The sequence below is a fragment of the Pungitius pungitius genome, chromosome 6, assembly GCF_949316345.1.
Source record: "Pungitius pungitius chromosome 6, fPunPun2.1, whole genome shotgun sequence".
In the NCBI taxonomy this organism is placed as follows: domain Eukaryota; kingdom Metazoa; phylum Chordata; class Actinopteri; order Perciformes; family Gasterosteidae; genus Pungitius; species Pungitius pungitius.
Window position 1 is genome coordinate 15987770 of NC_084905.1, and position 20722 is coordinate 16008491.

A 20722-nucleotide genomic window follows, 5' to 3' on the forward strand; every position below is an offset into this window, starting at 1 on the left:
CCTTAATTGAGTCACTGGGGTGCAGGGCTGGGGGCAACGTGCAGCCCATCGGGCCGCACAAACGCACATACATACACACTGGAATCGCAGAGGCTTGACAAGGGGCTCTGTGAAGGAACGAACACCTAGAGAGAGGAAGATGTCGGTTTTGTCACAGGACTGAGTCCGGACCCCCAAAAAATGGTTATTTACAGAAAGGCCGGAGCTACTTTGCTGTCGACTTGGTGTTTGTTTTATTGAGCTTGAGTCTAAGAGTGTGTCCAGTAAGTTGTCTGTGACCCACATAGTTGTTGCTGAACTGTCGTAAGCCTGACATCAGCCTGTACAGGGATGTAAGAGAGCTGTGATGAACGATTGATGCACAGGCTTCATGCTTGCCTGTGTTTAATAGGACTTCACCTTTTATTTGTGAATAGATTCTAAGTCCTAAAGCAGGCAGTGTGTGTGTGTGTGTGTTTACATGCACTGAGAGAGAGACTTAAAGAGGGAGAGAGAGGTTTGCTTTTCTCTGCTCACTCTCTACAAATTGGATAGTGGGACCTCTGGCACTTCTCTGCGAAAAGCCTCCTTTGAAGACACTTCAGTTCTGGCTTCTCACAGTCTTTCTTCTTCTCCCTTGCTAGGCATCCAAAGCCCCCTCTGTTTGTCACCATTAGACTGAAAAGTGTGTTGCTCTGTCTGCCGTTACTGTCAGAAAATGAATGCGGTCAGTTTTTTTTCTGCCCGGCCCAGCAGAACCTCAAACACACTTGCACAAGCTTTGCCCTCCTTTTGATGTCCGTGGCCGGTCCTCAGACTAAATCACGGTTCCCATGGCCCGTCCTCATCAGCGCTAACATTTCCTCTGCTTTACTCATCCGTTTAGGCCCTGAGGCGTCCTGGTTACTGTACAACACGAGTCCCCAGAGTTTAGCCCAGGTTTAATTCAAAGGTGCTGCACTAATGCTGCTTTAATGGCCACGCCATTCTCAGATATTCTCAGTCAAAGAAAATTTCAAATGAGGTTTCAAACTAAGGGCTGCTGCTTGAAAGGTTGCAGAGTTTGCGTGAATGTCTCACTCTTGTAGTATGCATATGTGCCTATATATGAGTATTTGTAGGGATATGTTTTTGTTTCTGAATATTGTGCATATGTGCATTGTTAAGACCGAGAGCAAACATTCCCCCTGATGCATTTATGTACACACGGAGAACACTGTATGGATGCAACGTTTGGGTTTGTTAATTTGTGATGTGCTAAAAACACACTGTGAAACTCACTCTTGTATCCCTTCAGCTCCATAGACTACCTCGGTGCTGCTGAAAGAGAATGGGAGACAGGCTGGGCCTCTCTGGAGACCCAACCCTAATAATTAACACAGTGCACTGGCAGGCAGCCCCCCGTCAGATCAAAAATAAAATACATTTGGAAAAGAGAAACAGAGTCTGAAAGGATGAGCTGAACTAAAATAGAAATAAAACTCCAAACAGGTTCTTCATTCATCCATGCTGCGTGAAAAGCCCTCCGCAGATCCACTGTGATCCGGCATTGTGAATGCCGTTCTTTGATGATGTCTTTTTACAGGCAGAAGGCTCTTTGGAGCATTTCAGTGCACCAGTCTCTTAGCCTTATTAGTGTGCATTCGCTGAATATTCGTGTGATGTTCCCGCAGGAATCCACTGTGATAACGTGTGCCCACAAGGCTTCTGGGGACCCAACTGTTCAGTCAGCTGTTCCTGTCAGAATGGAGGATCCTGCTCTCCAGAAGACGGTACATGTGTGTGCGCACCTGGCTACAGGGGGACGTCCTGCAAAAGAAGTGAGACATTTCTTCCTTTTTTTTATTTTTTATTTTTTATTTTTCAAGTAACCCCTCTCTCGGCGCCACGCTTCGGGACGCCGCCGTGACAAAACTCCATCCCCGCACTGACCTTGCTTTGATCTCTGCAGGATTCTTGAAGGGTGATCCTGCTGAGGAGGAGCACTCAGTTGTCGGTCATAGCTACTTGAATGTAAACGCTTCAGCACTGCCATCACTTAATCACGGTGTCTACCCATATACAGCCACACGCGCACACAGAGTCCTCGCCCTGCTGTCGTGTCCTCAACAACCAACGCACAGTGGGAGACTCACATTCCTCGTCCGAGGCTCATCAGAGGGCGTGCTCGCTGGGAGTGAGAGCTCTGGTTTCTGAATGGGGTCTGTCTGGGGCCGCTCTCAAGTGATGAGCTCACTGATTGGGAGTGATATTCACAGTCACAAACCTGTAAACATCAATTTGAGTGGAACGTAAAACAATCTCTCTCTCTCTCTCCCTACCTCTGTGTGTGTGTGTGTGTGTGTTTGTGTGTGTGTGACACGCAGATGAAGTTATTACTCCTCAAATTCATTGTTTACACAGATAATGTTCTCATCAGGTGAAAACCTCATAATGGCAGTGCTGTTTTTCCTGTTGGGACCTAAATTGGAGGATTTCATGTTCCCCCAGATGATAGAGGTGCAGCACACCAGATGCTTTAAATCAAATCTAAACCCCTGCGGTAAAATTAACATTGCACGGTCGTGAAACGGCAAGTCGAGGCTCAGTCTGTTAAATCTATAAGGTTTCTTATTGTAGAAAGAATGGAATAGAAACGCAACCTGATTTTTAGGGTTTTCACCTAATTTAAATGAAAATATGTTTGTTCTTTTGTTAAATTGCGGTGTCTTATTGCTCAGTAAATGCTCTTTGAGTGAAATGTTAATTACCTTTATACCTTCATCCCATTTGAAAATATCATTATGGCCCACAATCTTGCAATAAAATCTGCATTAACACACAGTTGTGTGTCTTATACATGATCAAAACTCAACTACTTTACCATTCACTCTGTGGAAGCAGATGACACGGGAGGGATCAAACTAAAGACTGACTTTTTCTCCTTTGTCCCCCACAGTTGGCTGTCTTTTTCTGCTTTCATTCTTTCCGGTCTTGATCACTCTTGTCATGCCCTTTTCCATATTACGTACCCCTTCCTCCTTCTAATGTTGTCGATTCCCTCTCTGCCTCTCGGCCACGCTCCGGCGGCTGCAGTCTGCTCCCCGGGCTTCTACGGGCATCGCTGCAGCCAGTCGTGTCCGCAGTGTGTGCACAGCACCGGGCCGTGCCATCACGTCACGGGCCACTGTGAGTGCCTGTCCGGCTTCTCTGGTTCTCTGTGCAACCAAGGCGAGTAGCCCTCTCTGTGCCTTTGACCTTTTCCTGCTGTTTCACTTACGGTTAAATTCATTCACGGTTAAGGTTTACGTCGTTGCTCCTTGTTGTAAAGGGTGAGTTCTTATTTATGAAAATGTCTGGCATTTGGACTAGACAGTATATTAAAAAGGGTCCGGGGATAACATCAATTTTAACAAAAAGTTAGACAAAAATGTATAATGGTAAAAATGAAACAGTAGAGGTTATTGTGTCTACAATAGTTTATATCCAAAAAAGTCCTCCTACCATTGCATTCTTTGAGGACACTTTCCTTGGGCCCTAGCTGGGCTCAGTGGCTCTAACAAGATCAGCTGGACGACCTGTTGTCCCTCCCAATGGCCTCTTAACATTGAAACCTTGAATAATGGTTATCTCCAGTGCACAACAGAGTAAACAGAAACAGGGACCTGAATGTCGCTGACAAGGAATTATATTATTTGAGACAAGGAACATGGGAGGTAAACGCTGCTGTCCTTTTGTCTCCTTCTGCAAAGGGAGCTGCATGTAAATTTTGTTGGACACAAACAGCCAATGAAACAACATGTGCGGAAGAGATGTCTTCTTTGCCTCAGCAATGTTGTTTTAATCACAGACGATCTCGTGGACGGAAAACATCTTCATCTTCAGTTCATTATTTTAGCCACAGATGTGTTTGACAAAGATTTTGCAATTTAATCATCATGAATCATGAATACTTTTAGTACATATTACATACATTTATTGTTCACAGAGTGTACACAACGTCATAAATGTGTTAGTTTCGTTTTTGTGATGATGTAACCATCAGCCTTATGCATTAAAGCCACATACATTTTATAGTAACATTGATAAAAAAGATTAAGGCATGTCATTTTTTCCAAATGTTGAATTATTATTGTGAAATATCATCTATTCAAAAGCAAATATGTTAACCTTTTTTCTAATATTGACTCGTGTGTTGCTTTATGTGATCAAAGGTATTTGTTGTGTCGATGCATCATTGTCTGTTCTCCATCTCGTGTTGAGAAATGACACCCATATATAAAGGTAGTGTAGATTTGAAAGAAAAGACCATTTTTTTCCCCTCATAGATTACAGAAAGGCAATGGGTAACTTTGGAATTCTCTGTCATGGCTTTGAGCAATGTCTTACAAATAAAAGTTTAATAGGTTATCTGAAAGGAAGAGAAAAAGAAAAAAAGAACCAGCCCTAATTTGTCTGGACTGTAATTACTGGTGAGGAGGCGCAAAGCCACGAGGGACGGAGGTGGCCAACAACACGCACACCCTGTTTGCGTCCTCACTCATCCTCTGTCCAGCGGACAAAGTCCCAGACTAATGAAGCTCTCCCAGCGTGTCGAGGATTGAATCCCAGAAGCAGCAGTATGGGGGGGAAACGTCCTCGTGGCCTAATGACAACCTGCTTGAAGGAGCTTGAAAGAGCTCTGAAGAAGAGGGCGAAAGACAGTTGAAATGTAATCATTAAAATCACCCCACATTAAAATGAGTTAGACCCATTTCTTTTCACAGCCAGCCACCTTATGTGTAACGCTGGACTATTCTCTTTATTTGAGACCTTTGATGTATCCGCTGGAGCTGCAAGCTGTCTGGTCCTGATGTTTTGAGACACCTTGGTACAATTTGTCTCACGGGCCAACAAGAAAACACAATGGAGGCTTCATTGGAAATTAGATCTTTTATTGAAGAGCGCCAGGGAGCATTGAAATATTAATTTCATTAAAAATGTATACAGTGGTCTGTGTACATGGTCTATTTTAATTCTGTGGCACATCACTCATCCCACTCTGGTGAGTGTAAATGGGGCAGTTGTGCCACTGGAGGCCGTGACTGACTCCTCCTTTTGTTTGAGCAGTCCACCTCACTTCATGTCCACTCAAATAAAACACCATTATCCATTAGAGGAATATGTTTACACAACCTTTTGACAGAATGAGTTTGATGTCATAATAACAACTGACTTTACTAATCCATGGATGTAATGCATAATATGCAGATGAGGTGGGGTTTTTTAAAGTGTTTTTTTGTGTTTGTGTTTTTCAGTCTGTCCAGGTGGCAGGTACGGGAGGCACTGCGCTGAGATCTGCCTCTGCACCAACGGCACCTGCAACCCCATCGATGGCTCCTGCCAATGCTTCCCTGGATGGATTGGGGAGGATTGCTCTCACGGTATGACTTATGTGCTCCATCCGCTGTTTGTCTGCCCCTCCGTCTCAGATCCCCCCCCCTGTTATTGTGTGACTCCCCTCCTAATGTCTCCCTCACATATGCCTTTATACACATTAATCATTTTCATCAACCTATATGTTCCTACTACCAGCCTAATCCCCAGCTTACTTAAAACTGATAGCTTGTTTAAGTCATTGTTACGATACATTACGCTCGTTGATTAGTGCTGTGGGCCAAAGATCATTAGCGGAGCCATAATGTCATGGACAATGAATGTGGGGGATTTTTATTGCAATAACCACTTAAAGCAACAAAGGAAAGGTACTATCAGATGAATGTGACATTGCTGGTGCTTGACTTTTAGTTATTTAACATCTTCTCGTCGTCTCCTTGTCTGGACTCTGCAGCTGTTTACCAACTTCCAAGAAAAACGTCTCCCGTGGGAGACGACATAGTCTTTAACTTAACAACTGGGCTAGTGGCAACAGTGTGCGCGCGCACAAATATTTAGGCATTTCCTCAGAAGATTCAGAGCTTGTGTGGGCAAGGGTGCGTGACTGTGAGCTTGACTGTCTCTCTGGCGTCTGCAGCCTGTTCCTCTGGGCACTGGGGCCCCGATTGTCTCAACTCGTGTAACTGTCACAACGGAGCCCAGTGCAGCGCCTATGATGGAGAGTGCAGGTGCAGCCCCGGCTGGACCGGACTCTACTGCACACAGCGTGAGTCTCTCCCGCCCGGCCGACAGACACACAGTGGCATCTACTGGCAGTCGAGCAGAACTGCAGTAGATGACAAGCGAGAATCATTTCTTTAGAGACAAACTGGGGAACTAAGTCATTTTTATTTGCATTATTTTTAAGGAGAGGGGCGGGCCACAGCATCAAAATAACACTAATGGTCACTTCATTAATTTGCTAATTATACATTCAAGTCATACACCAATGGCTAGTGCATATCATCTACATCAGTCAACTGATTCAAATTACATTATTCATCACCCCAAGGTCTGTTTATTGTGGCGTCACGCTCCATCTCTTGTGCATGGAAATGTCTTTTTTTTTTTCTTTTTCGCCCAGAATTTTTACTATTTCCATTTGTCTCGTTCTATATTTCCAGCTTGATGTTACGTTAACCAGACATTCTGCTGAAGCAGGAAATGGTTGATTTCATTCACATTGTCCTTTATTGAGTAGGCTGCAGGCGCATTGCATAGTATTGATTTCCGTGTCTTCCTGTAACATGACCTTGACTCTTTACATTGTCTCCCTCTCCCTTTGTTTTCCCCCCACCCCAACATTTTATACTTCTCTGTCCCAGGCTGTCCTTCGGGGTTCTACGGCAGGGACTGCTCGGAAGTCTGTCGATGCCAAAACGGCGCGGACTGTGACCACATTACTGGCCAGTGCGCCTGCCGAACAGGCTTCATTGGGACGAGCTGTGAGCAGAGTTGAGTTGGCCCAACACATTGAGTATAATTACCTTTTAGTTTTGTGTGTGCCTGTGTGTGTCTGTGTGTGTGTTCTATGTACTCTTTGGCTCCCACTCTAAGTGCTTTAATTTTGATAGATGTAGTAATGCACCTCTCTTCCATGCAGAGTGTTCTGCTGGTGCATTTGGATATGGTTGCCAGCAGCTGTGTGAGTGCCTGAACAATGCCACCTGTGACTACGTGACGGGAACGTGCTACTGCAGCCCCGGATATAAAGGCATCCGTTGTGACCAAGGTGGGAGATGATCGAAATGATGGAGGCTCTCCACTGTGTTGCCACTCAATCAGTGATGTGCATACACCGAGTTTTTTTTACGTCCCACATTCCGTGTTTTCTCTACAGCAGCTCTTATGATGGAGGAGCTGAACCCGTACACTAAGATTAGCCCGGCAACAGGCTCGGAGCGGCAGTCTGCAGGAGCCGTGATGGGCATCATCTTTCTGCTCCTCATCATCACGGCCATGCTCAGCCTGTTTGTGTGGTACAGACAGAGGCAGAGGGACAAAGGCCACGAGATCCAGCCCAGTGTGTCCTACACACAAGCAATGCACATCAACAACACAGACTATTCCCTGTCTGGTAAGACACCATTTACTATTTGCTCACTATGGACAGATGCCGCATGCTGAGATGGACAAATGTGGAGCTGCGAGTATTGGTCAATTAATCAAATTAATTAAAAAACGTTGACAATGACATTGTATCTACTCAATTAATCAATGAAAGAATAAGCGGTTTCATCAATAATGCAAATGTGTTACAAACCTGATTATAAAAACTGAATGTGTCCACCAATGACACTTAGTACATCTGATTAAGCTTGATTTTTAAAAAACTACAATTATAATGTAACACACATACCCCACAAATACCTATTTAGTTTTCAAACCTCTCCCTCGTTGTTGACACCCTCAGATTGTGGCAGTACTGTAGCGATGAGGACCAACGCTGCCGAGGTCAATCCGAGCCAAGGCAGCAGTGGCCCGTGCTTCTCCAACCCCAGTTACCACACCGTGGCCCAGTGTAATGTTGTCTCAACCATCTCCAGCAACCTGGATGGCACTCTGACCCTCAAAGTATGTCGACTCTCCACATGTGTTAACCTGCAATTTAATCTCAGTACAAAAGCAACACAAAACTGTGCTCTTTCTTTCAGTCGAGCACTCTGAAAAGTCGAAATGGCTCAGAATGGAGAGCCTACTGCAACCTTAATGACCTCGGTGAGTTTACCTCTCTTACTCAATACAATACTACGGCCTGAATGCTTGGAATTTGTAGGATCCTTACTTCAAGGGCACAGACCCACGTGTCGTTATCACAAACCACATAGAGGAAGCAGCGGGGACAGAGGCGCCCTGCTGTGAATGAAGATGAACCAGGGGTTTCTTGTTAGACATAACCTTTGCTCTGATTGTGATAAGATATGCGGGTGGGGCAGAGAAGCCGTGGAGAGGAGGTGAATAGGGTTCACTGTGGGCTCATTAGTCCTCTTTCACTTCCCCTAGAGGCACGTTTCTCAATGATGGCTTTTGCTGGGTCAAATACTACACTGCTGGGTCGTAAATGATAGAAAATTAAAGTGTGACAAAAAACTAGCTCTGGTTCAAAAACCCATATTTTAGCCTTAACAGTGACATTTCATAAATGGTTTATAACATTCTATAAAACCCATAACTCCTCATAAGGACTGGTGTATAAACAGATAATGAATTGCAACATAGTAAAACACAGTTGTAATCATATAATAGGAAATACAATCATTAAGTTGTCCATCTATGTTACTATTACTTTTGTTGCATTTTTATGCAGCATTCATGGATGCTAGAGCGTGCTAAATGGAAGTGTTGCTGAGGTCATATGATCCATATGTAGATCATGGAAGTATTGTGGTTTGTGGTGGTGCAAACTGAAAGAGATTATAAATACTGCGTCTTGTGGTAATCTTGTGTACTAATTTCAGGCTCGTTGCTGCTAGACGCCCCGCAAAAATCGTTTTTTTATAATGCCTGACTCAAAAGTCTGATATCTTAATGTGAACATTTTCCTTTTGTGTCAAAGCAGACAGAAGATGAATCATAATGACAGGTTCCTTTTAAAATAAAAAAAAAGTCTTTGATGTTCCTCTCAGCTGCACTTAAGTAATGGACTGCTGTGGCCTTAACAGGCTTGTCCTCTCTTCATGATGTGTTGTTGTTTGGCAACTATCCCATTATGACCACCGTTGATTATGTAAGCTTGTAAGCCCGGGGGAAATGTTCAGTACCTCCGTACATTCACGTTCCTCGTCGTATTCTTCCAAATAAAGACGTCTACCTTAAACATTTTTAATGATGTCAACCCTCTCACATTTTGGGGATGAATTTAAACATTGTGTTTGACTGTTATGTTTTGACATTTGCTTCAGATGTTCAGGGGGAGCCACAGAGATGCTCCAAACCAGGTAAGTCATTCATTTTAGTAAGTGTGTATGTGTGTGTTTGTGACTGCGTGTGGAATCCTGTTAAGCTTCACCAGCACCAATATTACAAAATCCTTTAATGCTCAACATACCGTTTAGCCATTTCCCAATTTGGTTTCTATTCCTTTCCCCCCCCCCCCAGAGACTCACTGATCCCAAATCCGCCATCCTTATATTCTTCATGATTTATGTGAAAACTCTCTTCACTTTGGACAAGATCATTGGTTTTTATTCCAACGGTTATTACTCTCCATGGCTCAGTGCCCAATAAGTCATTTTGTCTCCCACATGGTGCAGTCTGTGGTGAATGTGGGTGACCCAGGGGTGTGGAGAGTGGTCTAAAGGAGCGATGCTGCTGTCTCTAATGACGCCTCTTATCAGACTGATGAGACTGTTATGGATGAGACGAGCCTTCAACTCTCTCCCCTTTGTACTCTGATTACTATACACCACCATTAGTCACTTGTCGGTGACAAAAGATGTACAACTTCTTGAGAATGGCGACGATAGTCACTGCCGTTCCCTGGGCCCGTAGACTGCCTGTTTGCATTTTAGTGGTCATATCACAGTCCAACATTAATACCACTGCAATAAGTCAGTGGCCATCCATTTATCGTTTTTGATGCTGAATATGTCCTTGTCTCGCGGCTACTGCAGATTACATCAAGAGCTCCATGTGTGGCAACAGCTCGTGCTCCCTGAATAGTGAGAATCCATACGCCACCATTAGAGAGCCACCAGGGTTGGCTTGCAAGCACACAGAGAGCAGCTATGTGGAGATGAAGTCCCCCTCCCACCGTGAGGTGCCCTTTGGAGGCACTGCCACCCTCCTGGGCATTGTGAGCAGGAATGTCTATGATGTTGGTGAGTGTGTTGTTGCTCATGGTGTGTGGAGCTCAGCAGGGTCCTGCAGCTTACAGCCTCTCTCCGGTCATGTCCCCTGCTGTGATGCTGTACAGACTTTGTAAACCTCGATAAGAGGAAATGTGAATTGCATGCACCTCTCTTTCTCCTCTGTTCCTCGCCCCCGTGCCCGCCGCTCTTCGGCCTCAGTGTTTCTTACGTGCGTCTCCTTCCGTCTGTCCTAAACTCTCACAGAACCGACAGTGAGTGTCCTGCAGGGACCCAATGGAATGGCCACCGGCTTCTCCCAGAGTCCCTACGACCTCCCCCGTGGCAGCCACGTCCCCGGCCACTATGACATACTGCCAATGCGTCACAGCCCCACGCACACCCCCCCGCCGCCCCCGGAGAGCCCCAGCTCCCTGCTCTAGAAGGAGAACCCTCCGCCGGACTCTGAAAGGCGTGCCGGCATCCGGGCAACGTTCAGCCAACATCACACCAACGGCCAACCAGCTCTTTGGCTCCCTCTCCGGCAGCCTGTGGCACGGAAAAGGGGGGGGGGGGGTATAGTGTCACACACCAGCGACCATTCAACCGTTTTATTTTCTTATTGAACTGATCATTCAAACTGCCTGCCCGGGTTCTTTATGGACCTCCTGAAGGGGAACATAATAGTTCCAAACAGTGCTAAGGGCAGCAGACATGGATTGAGCGGACCGATTATTTAGAGGGAGAGAGCTGTGCTCACGCTCTTTTTAAACCCGTGATATAGGTTTACTGTTGTGGAGCAGCCCGAGTGTTTATAATGCCCCGTAAACCAAAGTGATTTTCTCCGCAGGAAGAAAGGAAGCAACCTTGACCATTTCAAAGCAGGGGAGGATTTACTACATACAGACATCAGAGTGTCTGAATTTGGTCAGTGTCTGAGCTTGTGCAGCAGCTGCAGATCACAACACAGCTCACATGAAATATTATGATTATTTCCCCTGAAAGGTTCAGTCAATTGGTAGAGAACGCTATGTTCTAAATGTGAAACATGAAAACCCGGCTGAGAGTGATCCAACTCTGATAAAGCATGGATAAATTGTAAATTATTGTAATGCTCTTTTTATTCTCTGTTATCCACATCACACATTTAAAATTAAGGCATAACATTGTGTGTGTGTGTGTGTGTGTGTGTGTGTGTGTGTGTGTGTGTGTGTGTGTGTGTGTAACTCAAGAGCTTCTTTTAAGTTGCAGTGTAATTAGGGCCTGATGTTTCCAGAGATGCATTCAGGGCAACAGTGTTTAAGCTTAATGCCGTTACTCAGAGACACACACATACAATACTTCTCAAGTTTGGATTTTCTCTCCACACTCATGAGGGCATCAGATATTGTGTTGTTTTTCTTCAGCACTTAGTTTACACTTTTTATTTATTGGGTGTTATAATGGGATTACGTTGACCGTTTATGTTTTGTATTCATACAACTAATGGCTTTATTTATGAATTTATATTAGTAGGGGGACTTTTCATCAATGTGACACTAGAATTTAAAAAAGATGAGCATGATCAAATAATGGATACCCACTGATGTAATTTACCTTCTTGTGAGATGATCAGTGTCATTTTGTGTGTGTTTTTGAAGTTAAAATGTGCATTCTCTCTCTGTCAAATTGTAAATTAAAAATAAGATTTTATCTGACCAAGTCTAGACCCACAAAGTATTTACAAAGGGAACCACACAATATGTAAAAAGTTCATTTCTTAAATATTTTATGTTCAGCCAAATTAAATGATTCATCAATTAAACTGAATTTATTCATTCACTATGTGAATTCCATTTCACTCTCTTTAGAAGCAATAACATGTTGACAATCGATGCCCAGACAACGATTCATTAGTGATGGACAGTATGACATCTTTGACCAGTGTGCTGACAGTGGATCATATTTTACGTGACTGTTTGTTTTCCGGTTGCTGTCCTATCAATGCTGCTTGTTGGTTTGGTACATCATTTTAATATTATAAAGCCTATTCTGTCATGAGAAACCTGTTCTTCAGGTTACAAACAACATCAATTTACATCTTGTGTCAGGTGTTACACTGGACACATCTCTTTTCGGCTGTTGCAGAAAGAAACTCAAAACATTATTCAAAATGAATATTGAAAATTCTGATAATTGAAAAATTCCACCCTCAGAGATTAGAAATAATACTGATATCTGTTACTTTGTGCCAAAATCATAGCCTCTTTTTTATTTTGATTAATGAATATGGACATTTGGTCTCTCATGATAAATAAGCTTTTCAAAGAGGTGATCACTCATTAATTGTAGGTTTCACAATTCTGTATAACTTGTAATTTAAAAATGATTGTGTTATTTGTCCCAAATGTCTTCTTCTTCTTCTAATCTAATGATATAATACATCAAAATACATCTATTTGCAATGGAACATTAGGGTGGAGTAAGTTATTCCTGAGCAGAGAATAGTCTCTTTGTGCAAAAGTTGGTTACTGACACATCGCTGGGCCGGCAGCAGGTGCTTTTAGTGCACGTTAGTGCACGTGAGCGTGCCCCTCTGTCGAGTTCAAGTCCGTCGTAGTGTACTGGTCTCCTACAGCGGTTACAACTGATCACGCCTTGCTGGCCGTCGACTGTGTTGCTGAAGTGTAGCACCGACGCTGCGGTTCCCTGTAATGTGAATAATGTCAGCTCTGTCAGCCCTTTGGTTGTTTGCACTGCTGGCTGCGAGCCGCTGACTCAGCTGTCGTCATGTTGAGAGCCAGCAGATGTGCTCCAAATGTTGCTGTCAGCACACAACAAAGGTCTAAATGCCGGACTTTTACTTACATTGCAAGTAAGCGGATGCCATAAGTGAAAGGATATTTTTCAAACAAAAGAAATAGAACTTTGTTTTTTACAATTGTGAAGCTACCAATGTTGCAGTGGTGAGAAACGTAGTTCTGACATTATGAAGGTTCCCACAGGTTTTTTTTGCATAATTTAACTTAAGCAAATGGCTATGGATGAAGGTTTCAAGCCAGTTTCATCTCTGACCTGCAGCCTACATCACTGCAGCAAGGTGACTAGTGAAACCATTGAAAGTAGCCAAAGACACAATTTTCAGACGTAAAGTTACTCTTTAATTTCGTGTCAAACTGATGTGCAAGAGATAAGACACTTATTTTTCTAAGTAAAAATGATATTGTATGCTATCAACCATCTATTTATTATTCATTCAATATGCATTGGTTCTTGGTGTAACATCATATGTGTCTCATGCACAATACAATAACATTTTACAGCCATTTATTACATATGTTAAAGTCTTTTCTATGGACTGAACTCCTAGCACAGTTATTTATTGCCTTTAGCCACAGCATGGACACTATATTTATTAAGAAATATATCTCATGCAATTAAAATAATGCGTTGTGTTGTTACATTAACCACAGTAACTTGTAGTACAAAGCAGCCTTTCTGAGCGCCACGCCAACAACAAGCCCTGAATGATGTGCAACCATGAGGAAATGTGACAGTAAGTCAAGAACCTGGTGAACCAAATACAACCAAGTAGAAGTAAGTTGTAGCGTAAGACAAAGCTAGAAAGAGAGAGAAGCATGAAGAGACGGTCACACAGCAGACGATTCATATCATGCAGCTTGTTGTATTAATGTGATTTCTCACAGCTCACCGCTCTGTGTAACTGTTTAACAGACAGTTAACGACAATAACAAAACAGAGATGTAATTCAATGTATTAGACGTGGGGTGGAGGGCAGGGCAGAGACTGAAAGGGGAAATGCTCTAGAAAGATTTCTTTTAGGAAAAAACAATCTGGTTTAAGGTTCAATACAAGGTACAATAACCAAAGAATGTGATTGTAAGTTATTTCCCTCTTCTGTTCCAAGGATACAATAAGTCTTCCTGGCAAATTCATCTGTATGCGACCATGCTCCATCAATTCTAATTTCTTGCAGCAGCGTCAACTGTTTCAGAGGAAGGATGATTTCATTTCTATTGATTTACATTTTTTGAAAGAGGAATGAAACCATATTCCTGTGTTATACAGAGCTAGTTGCATATTATTATCCTTTTCTTGAGTAAAAATGTACGCACATTTAATTGACATAGCACATTTCATTAAATTAAATTTACAAACACAGAAGAATGTGATTTAAAAAAAAAGGAAAAATAGCCCAGTGATCCACTCACCTACCTCACAACAACCAGCAAAGACAGTGTGAAGTTAAACATCAATAACTTTTCCTTGTCATGGAAACTGACATGAAGTGGGCATTAAATGAGATATGTTGATGAGCGTTCATGTATGTTCACATACTAAGGACAAGAGTTGCTGTTGCTGTAAATAGTACTTTTATCTGTACTTTTCCAATGCCCTTGTCTACCAAAACTAACAGACCCAAACAAATTGTGTCATAACAACCAACATCAACACATAAGAGCACACGTTTCTTTTCAGAGGCTGAAGAGCTTCAGGTCTCCCTCAGAGGGTTCATACAGCATAGGTGCAAAACATTTAATAAAACAACCGTGACGATGTATCATTCGAGGTAGGACTGTCTTCAGGCTGATCATTGAAATGTAAAATATTGCAGAGTCAAAAGAAGAACTGGAGGGGCTTTTGCTTACTAATGCAGGCCTCGGGGCGTAATCCTTTCTGCTGCAGTCAGCCTGTAAGCGACATCTTTCAACCAAAGCGGTTTTTCAAAGAAGCTGCCACGGCGAAGTGGCTATACTTCTAAATGCTCTGTCAGAGGCGGACCTTTATTTTACCCTCAAGAGGCCGTACCTGGATGCTGACCACGCTGCCGCTGGATAGCCTGTCACCTTCACTTCAGCTGTTCGGAGGAGCCAGAGTGATAGATTTATGTCGGGGTGAAGAAAAAAAACAACATAAAACATGTTTTAAGGGACTGACACATGAATACCTCTGTTAGATTATTTTTTATATTCCAGAAAAAAAAATCCCAAATAGTATCAGTGCTCAGTTTAATAGTGCACGCAACGTTTGACTGAACTCTGTTGTCCGTGGATGAGTCTGTAGCAGAGCTCAGCTGCAAATCTCTATTGCGGTCACGTCCGGCTACAGGAACTGTGAGGATCCATCACACCGGGCCTGGATCTTTACTTTGCCGCTCGTAATGCCTAATCAGTATTCGTCTTTGTGAGGGTGGTGATTATCACTTGCTTCCGTGTCCATAACTGCTCCCCAACTCAGATGAAAATGTACCTTTACACACGTAACTCCACACCAATAATCCCTTTAAAGATTAGTCTAAATTAGAGTAAATAGAGAGATCATGAGATCTCTGTGAGAATACTGGACATTTCCATATTAGTCTAAGCGGGGACATTGGAGACATTTATCTGAACAAAACCAGATTATTCTGGTTAAAAGTTTGGAAGAATTTTGTAATATATAATAATAATAATAATACATGCTTATTAAATAATCATTTTCAGTTTAATCAGTTTAACCAGTTTAAATTATTTACCCAATTTGAAGGTTTATCCAATCCCGTCATAGTGTGAATTTATCCAGGAAGAAAAAAATATAATAAGCTGTAGCTGCTTGTTTGGGCTGCAGCCCTTAATGACAGTTCAAACGGATCCAAGAAATTACTGGAAATAAGTGAATTGAAAAAAAAGTAAAAGGAAAATGTTGTCAATACAATAAACTGCTGTTCTGCCTTTTTGCCACCAGGGAGAAGAGCATGTGAGGCACAATAAAAAGATGAAACCAGTGACACTGAACGTTTTCATTCTTTGTTTGTGCCCCCCGATTACTGACCCAACTACAGTTGCAGACAATGAAATACAGAACATGACAAACCATCAAATGTTCAATGTGCTTAAGTGTGTTTTGCCTGAAATGTAATAAAATGAAAACCCCCAAATATCTGGAATGGACACCTAATAAAATCTCTAGTTTTACACAATATGAGTAGTAATAATAAGGTGGGTCTAGGGGGGAGGGGTGTGAACTGTCAATCATAATTAATGAGTGACAGTTTTATGACTCTGTGATAATTTCTGGCGGTGTGTGTGTGTGTGTGTGTGTGTGTGTGTGTGTGTGTGTGTGTGTGTGTGTGTGTGTGTGTGTGTGTGTGTAGATCAAAGAGTCAGTTTAAGGTGTTAATAGTGATAAAACAATGAATTGGTTTTAGAGGAAGAATAAACATAAGTTTCATCAGAAGGTGTTTTTACGACCGGTCACACCTCTGATCCAGATAGAAATCAAACACGTTGATGTAAATACGTCATTGAGGGGTGTATAAAGGTCCACAGAAATACCTCCAAAATACTTCACTCTGCTCTCAATCACAGCTGGGACAACTGCTCCTGATTCTGAAGCTGTTTTTTTTGTCGCTGCTCGCTAGGAAATCTTTGCAAAATGGATCATGCTCCGCCAGGCTGCATTATAGGTATGTCTACAGACAACGCCGACCATTCAGATGTTGATTACCCCCGCCGTAAGAGAAGGCCTGCTACATGCTTTACTGCAGAGAAAGACCCATCGGTGGAGTTACAGTATGAGGGAGTTAACGGGTATGTGTATATTGTTGAATACTATGATGGAAAAGTGACTCTGGCATCACACATCAACCCTGTGGATGAGAAAGGGGATATTCGTGAAAAAGATGTCAACGTTGTCCAGGGCTATGGTGGTCACATGTCCGTGATATATTGGCAACAGTTTCGGACCGTTGTTTGTACAGACCTTGATCAAGTAGGTTTCCTGGAATCGCTTTACGCTGTTCAGTGGTATAGTGCATCAGGCCCGAAAATATACCATCTTACAGCAGACCGGTATAACAGACGACATGATGATTTCATTTTTTTTTAAAGCATGCGAGGACCGCGAGCAAATTGTGGCTAATAAGGGCCGTAAGGACTGGATGGAACAGCAATATCCGCTTACAGACGAGGAGTATAACACGTGCTTCCTGCTCATTTTCTTTATTCAGTGGCGTGACTGGCCTGCACTGCAAAAAGTGTTTAAACAAATTGACGAAGCAATCAAGAAAGGCAGGGTTAATCAGGCTTACGGGTCTGTTAGAAAATGTCTTGTTTACGACAATACACCAAATGGTATGCAATATGGTGTGCCTGCTACCTTCCTCGCGTAGAGTATTTTATTATTACTCATACATATTACCAGAAGTTCACTAGTTTACTCAAAACAAATCAATGGGTGCGGGACGTTCTCCACTGCCGGGTTGGCGGCTGAACGGCGACCTTGATTGTCACCAGCACGGTCGGGCTGCGGCTCTCGCGGGTTCCCCCCGTGGAAATGGTCCAGGGAGCCTCTTGTAGCCCTGACACAGGCTCCGCTCAGGTGTGGCTCATCTGCAAATCAACACACACTCACCCACACACACACACTCTTGTAGCAACAAGCACCAGAGCTGGGGGACGTAACAGCCACCTATTGGCTTAGGTCAATGCATATTTCTACAGTTAGATGTCCATCTCTTACACAGCAAAATCCTAGAGTTCATTTTCCGGTGTCAGGCAAAAGTGTTGCAGTGTGATTTCAACTCTGCACTTTAACACTTTTGCCTGACACCGTAAAATTAACTCTAGGATTTTGCTGTGTAGTCATTCAGTTCTGTGATCCTGGGCTTCTTGGGAACAGGGATGATGGTGGAGGCCTTGAAGAGCTGCAGAGTTGAAATCACACTGCAAAAAGGTGATTCAACTCTTACAGAGTCAATTGTACAACAGAGCTGGAGTCATTATTACATGTTATTTAGCTGACGCTTTTATCCAAAGCAACTTACATTGCATTATAACCCATTTGTTAACACTTTGTTGAGTGTTGATTTAACACTGACAAGATTGGGACAATAAAAACACCAGCTTAGAGTTAAAATTGCTTACACTGACGTTGTTACATGCGCGCATGGCTCCGCGGGAAAAGTAGTACTTTCAGCTACGGTGGCCGAGAAGGTTCAGACAAATACAAATGCAACAACACAACCGCAAATGCCACAACACAACACGAACGCCGCAACACGAAAATACAAAAGCCACATCACAACCGCAAATGCCACAACGCAACACGAACGGCGCAACACAACACGAAAGCGAAAACGGAAGTAGCTGCCCACGGGAGCGAGCGTATTTTGGAGGAACGCCCACGGGAGCGAGCGTATTTTGGAGGAACGGAGCTGGAGGATGCCAGATCATTTAAGAAGTAAGTGAAACATGATTCCTTACTTTAACTGTAGCCGCAAGGAATCATGTTTCACTTACTTCTTAAACGATCTGGCATCCTCCAGCTCCGTTCCTCCAAAATACGCTCGCTCCCGTGGGCGTTCCTCCAAAATACGCTCGCTCCCGTGGGCAGCTACTTCCGTTTTCGCTTTCGTGTTGTGTTGCGCCGTTCGTGTTGTGTTGCGCCGTTCGTGTTGCGTTGCGGCGTTCGTGTTGCGTTGTGGCATTTGCGGTTGTGATGTGGCTTTTGTATTTTCGTGTTGCGGCGTTCGTGTTGCGTTGTGGCGTTTGCGGTTGTGTTGTTGCTTTTGTATTTGTCTGAACCTTCTCGGCCACCGTATAAAGCTGTAGCTCTTTGTAAATATCAAAAGTGAAAACAAAACTGTTCAAATCTCTTCTTTATGCAATAGGAATTTTACTTTTTCAAATATGCTGTTGCCATGGATGCTCAGTTTCTTCCCTTTGACACAAGACGTATTGGAGGTATTGACGCGCCGCCATCTTTTCACCTCCTTGTTATTTGATGGAGTGGAACGGCCACAGAGGCTGACAGTTTTTTATGTTTTTTTCCATTTGATGTGTTTTTGCTGATGCTATACTTCATTACATATCAAGTCTGAGAAAGTAACGAATGCAGCAAGTAAAAGATCATAACCATATGTGTCTCTCCATCAGATGCCCTTCTGTCTAAATTTCAACATGCCTGTTATCAGCTGTTGATATATTTAAAATAAACAAGTTTTTTTCCTTTGTGAATTGTTTTATTCATTTTTGTCCAGGCATCCATGTGGTGGTTTTGGGGACCTCGACTGAATTGCTATTGGAAGTGAAGTTAATATTGATCCTGTTTTCACTCACAAGCTCATTTCACATAAAAAAGTAATGGTGCAATGATGAAAATCCTATTGGAAAAGCTCAAATGATACGCCGGGGAAAGAAGATACACAATACAATTTGTGATGTGGAAACTTAACTTATCTTATTTTGGGGTAAGAGCCTTCTATTATTTTCATTGTTTGTTTGTTTATCCATCTCCCAGACAGCAGTAAACTGGTAGATTCGTACGGCTCTGTTGACACTTTTCATAACAGTCAATATAAGGTCAAGTGTGACATTTCAGTAAAGTCTAAACAAAGGAACTTGAGCTGATCAGACAATAGTTTGAACTAAAATGACCATTTGTATCTTCAGAGATGGGACTTGTCCAGCACCTCATCGCCCTTCCTGTGAGCAACTTAATGTCAGGCAACACCCCTGAGTGACGAGGAGGCTTTGGAGGAGAGCTGAGGGATTGTCTCTTTCTATACACAGATCCTCGACTGGAGTCGGGGGCTCAAGTTGTCATTGAGACGCTTTGTCTGAAAACATTTTTTCAGCTATTGTTTCTCTACTCAAATGTAACAATGGTGACCATGCAGAATGTGATTCATCATTCATGGATTCAATTTCCATTCATTGTAATCTCTCGCTTTCAAACTCTAAATAAATGTTATGAATGTGTACCATTTTATAACCTAGTGACTGTACTGATGTGAAATTCTTGAGATCTTCCGGTATATAAATTGGTCATTTGACAGTTTCAGCCAAACTGTATGTCTTGATGATCACCACACAAGGGCAGTAGAGGGCAAGACAATGGACCATGTTCTCTCTCACTAAAGGCAAACTATCGAAGTATCTTCTCTAATGTTGGGGTGATTTCCCATTTTTCAGACTCGACTGCTTGTTAAATGTTTATGATGTGAATATCTGTCATACATCTCTTATTTATTGTTTTCTATTGGGGAATGTAGTTGGCAATCATGTCTATTTTATGATCTAAAATTATGATTATTATTACAATTATTTCTACATACAATATTATAGATATTTTTAAGCCATAATTGTATCCCATGGCAGGGTGCTGTAAAATAGAGCTAAATCCATGAACTTATTTTTCAATTGAGATAGAATTGATAGGCAACTATTTAAAACACCCTAATGTCTCTTTTTTTGCAACCTTCTCAGTTGTAAAGATCTGATGCTTGTCAATATGTCATACATTACATTAACATTATATTGTTTTGAGATGATATGTGCCGGGTGGAAAATTCTAGCGGACCTCACGTTATTATTATTAATCTCAATCATTCCACTCACAATAATCACAGTCGTAATGACAATGTTAATAACCACAAACATGACATAACGGGTTGTTGTTACGCTCTGTTTGCAAATATATATATCCCTTATTCTTGCTGAACGCATCTGTGTTAAATGTTTTCCCCAAAAAACTTTGCTCTCCGTCACAGCTGCCAGCAGCGTCATCGGTGACGTGGACGC

At 42.6% G+C, this 20722-nt stretch overlaps 1 protein-coding gene across 7 annotated transcripts in view; it reads left to right on the plus strand.

Annotated features, from left to right (window-relative positions):
- Window positions 1-12626, plus strand: part of megf11 (multiple EGF-like-domains 11) — a 46728-nt gene extending 34102 nt beyond the window's left edge. For 2 of the 7 annotated variants that reach the window (XM_037452124.2, XM_037452126.2), the window contains 12 exons: window positions 1653-1799; window positions 3055-3189; window positions 5256-5381; window positions 5972-6100; window positions 6699-6827; window positions 6977-7105; window positions 7217-7450; window positions 7787-7947; window positions 8028-8091; window positions 9276-9311; window positions 9987-10193; window positions 10428-12626. In XM_037452124.2, the coding sequence (XP_037308021.1) occupies window positions 1653-1799; window positions 3055-3189; window positions 5256-5381; window positions 5972-6100; window positions 6699-6827; window positions 6977-7105; window positions 7217-7450; window positions 7787-7947; window positions 8028-8091; window positions 9276-9311; window positions 9987-10193; window positions 10428-10603 (1673 nt within the window). In that variant the 3' untranslated portion in view covers window positions 10604-12626. Of the gene's footprint in view, window positions 1-1652; window positions 1800-3054; window positions 3190-5255; window positions 5382-5971; window positions 6101-6698; window positions 6828-6976; window positions 7106-7213; window positions 7451-7786; window positions 7948-8027; window positions 8092-9275; window positions 9312-9986; window positions 10194-10427 lie in introns of all 7 variants that reach the window. The other 5 variants (XM_037452127.2, XM_037452128.2, XM_037452122.2 and 2 more) reach the window with 4 other exon arrangements.
- The last annotated feature ends 8096 nt before the right edge of the window (window positions 12627-20722 follow it).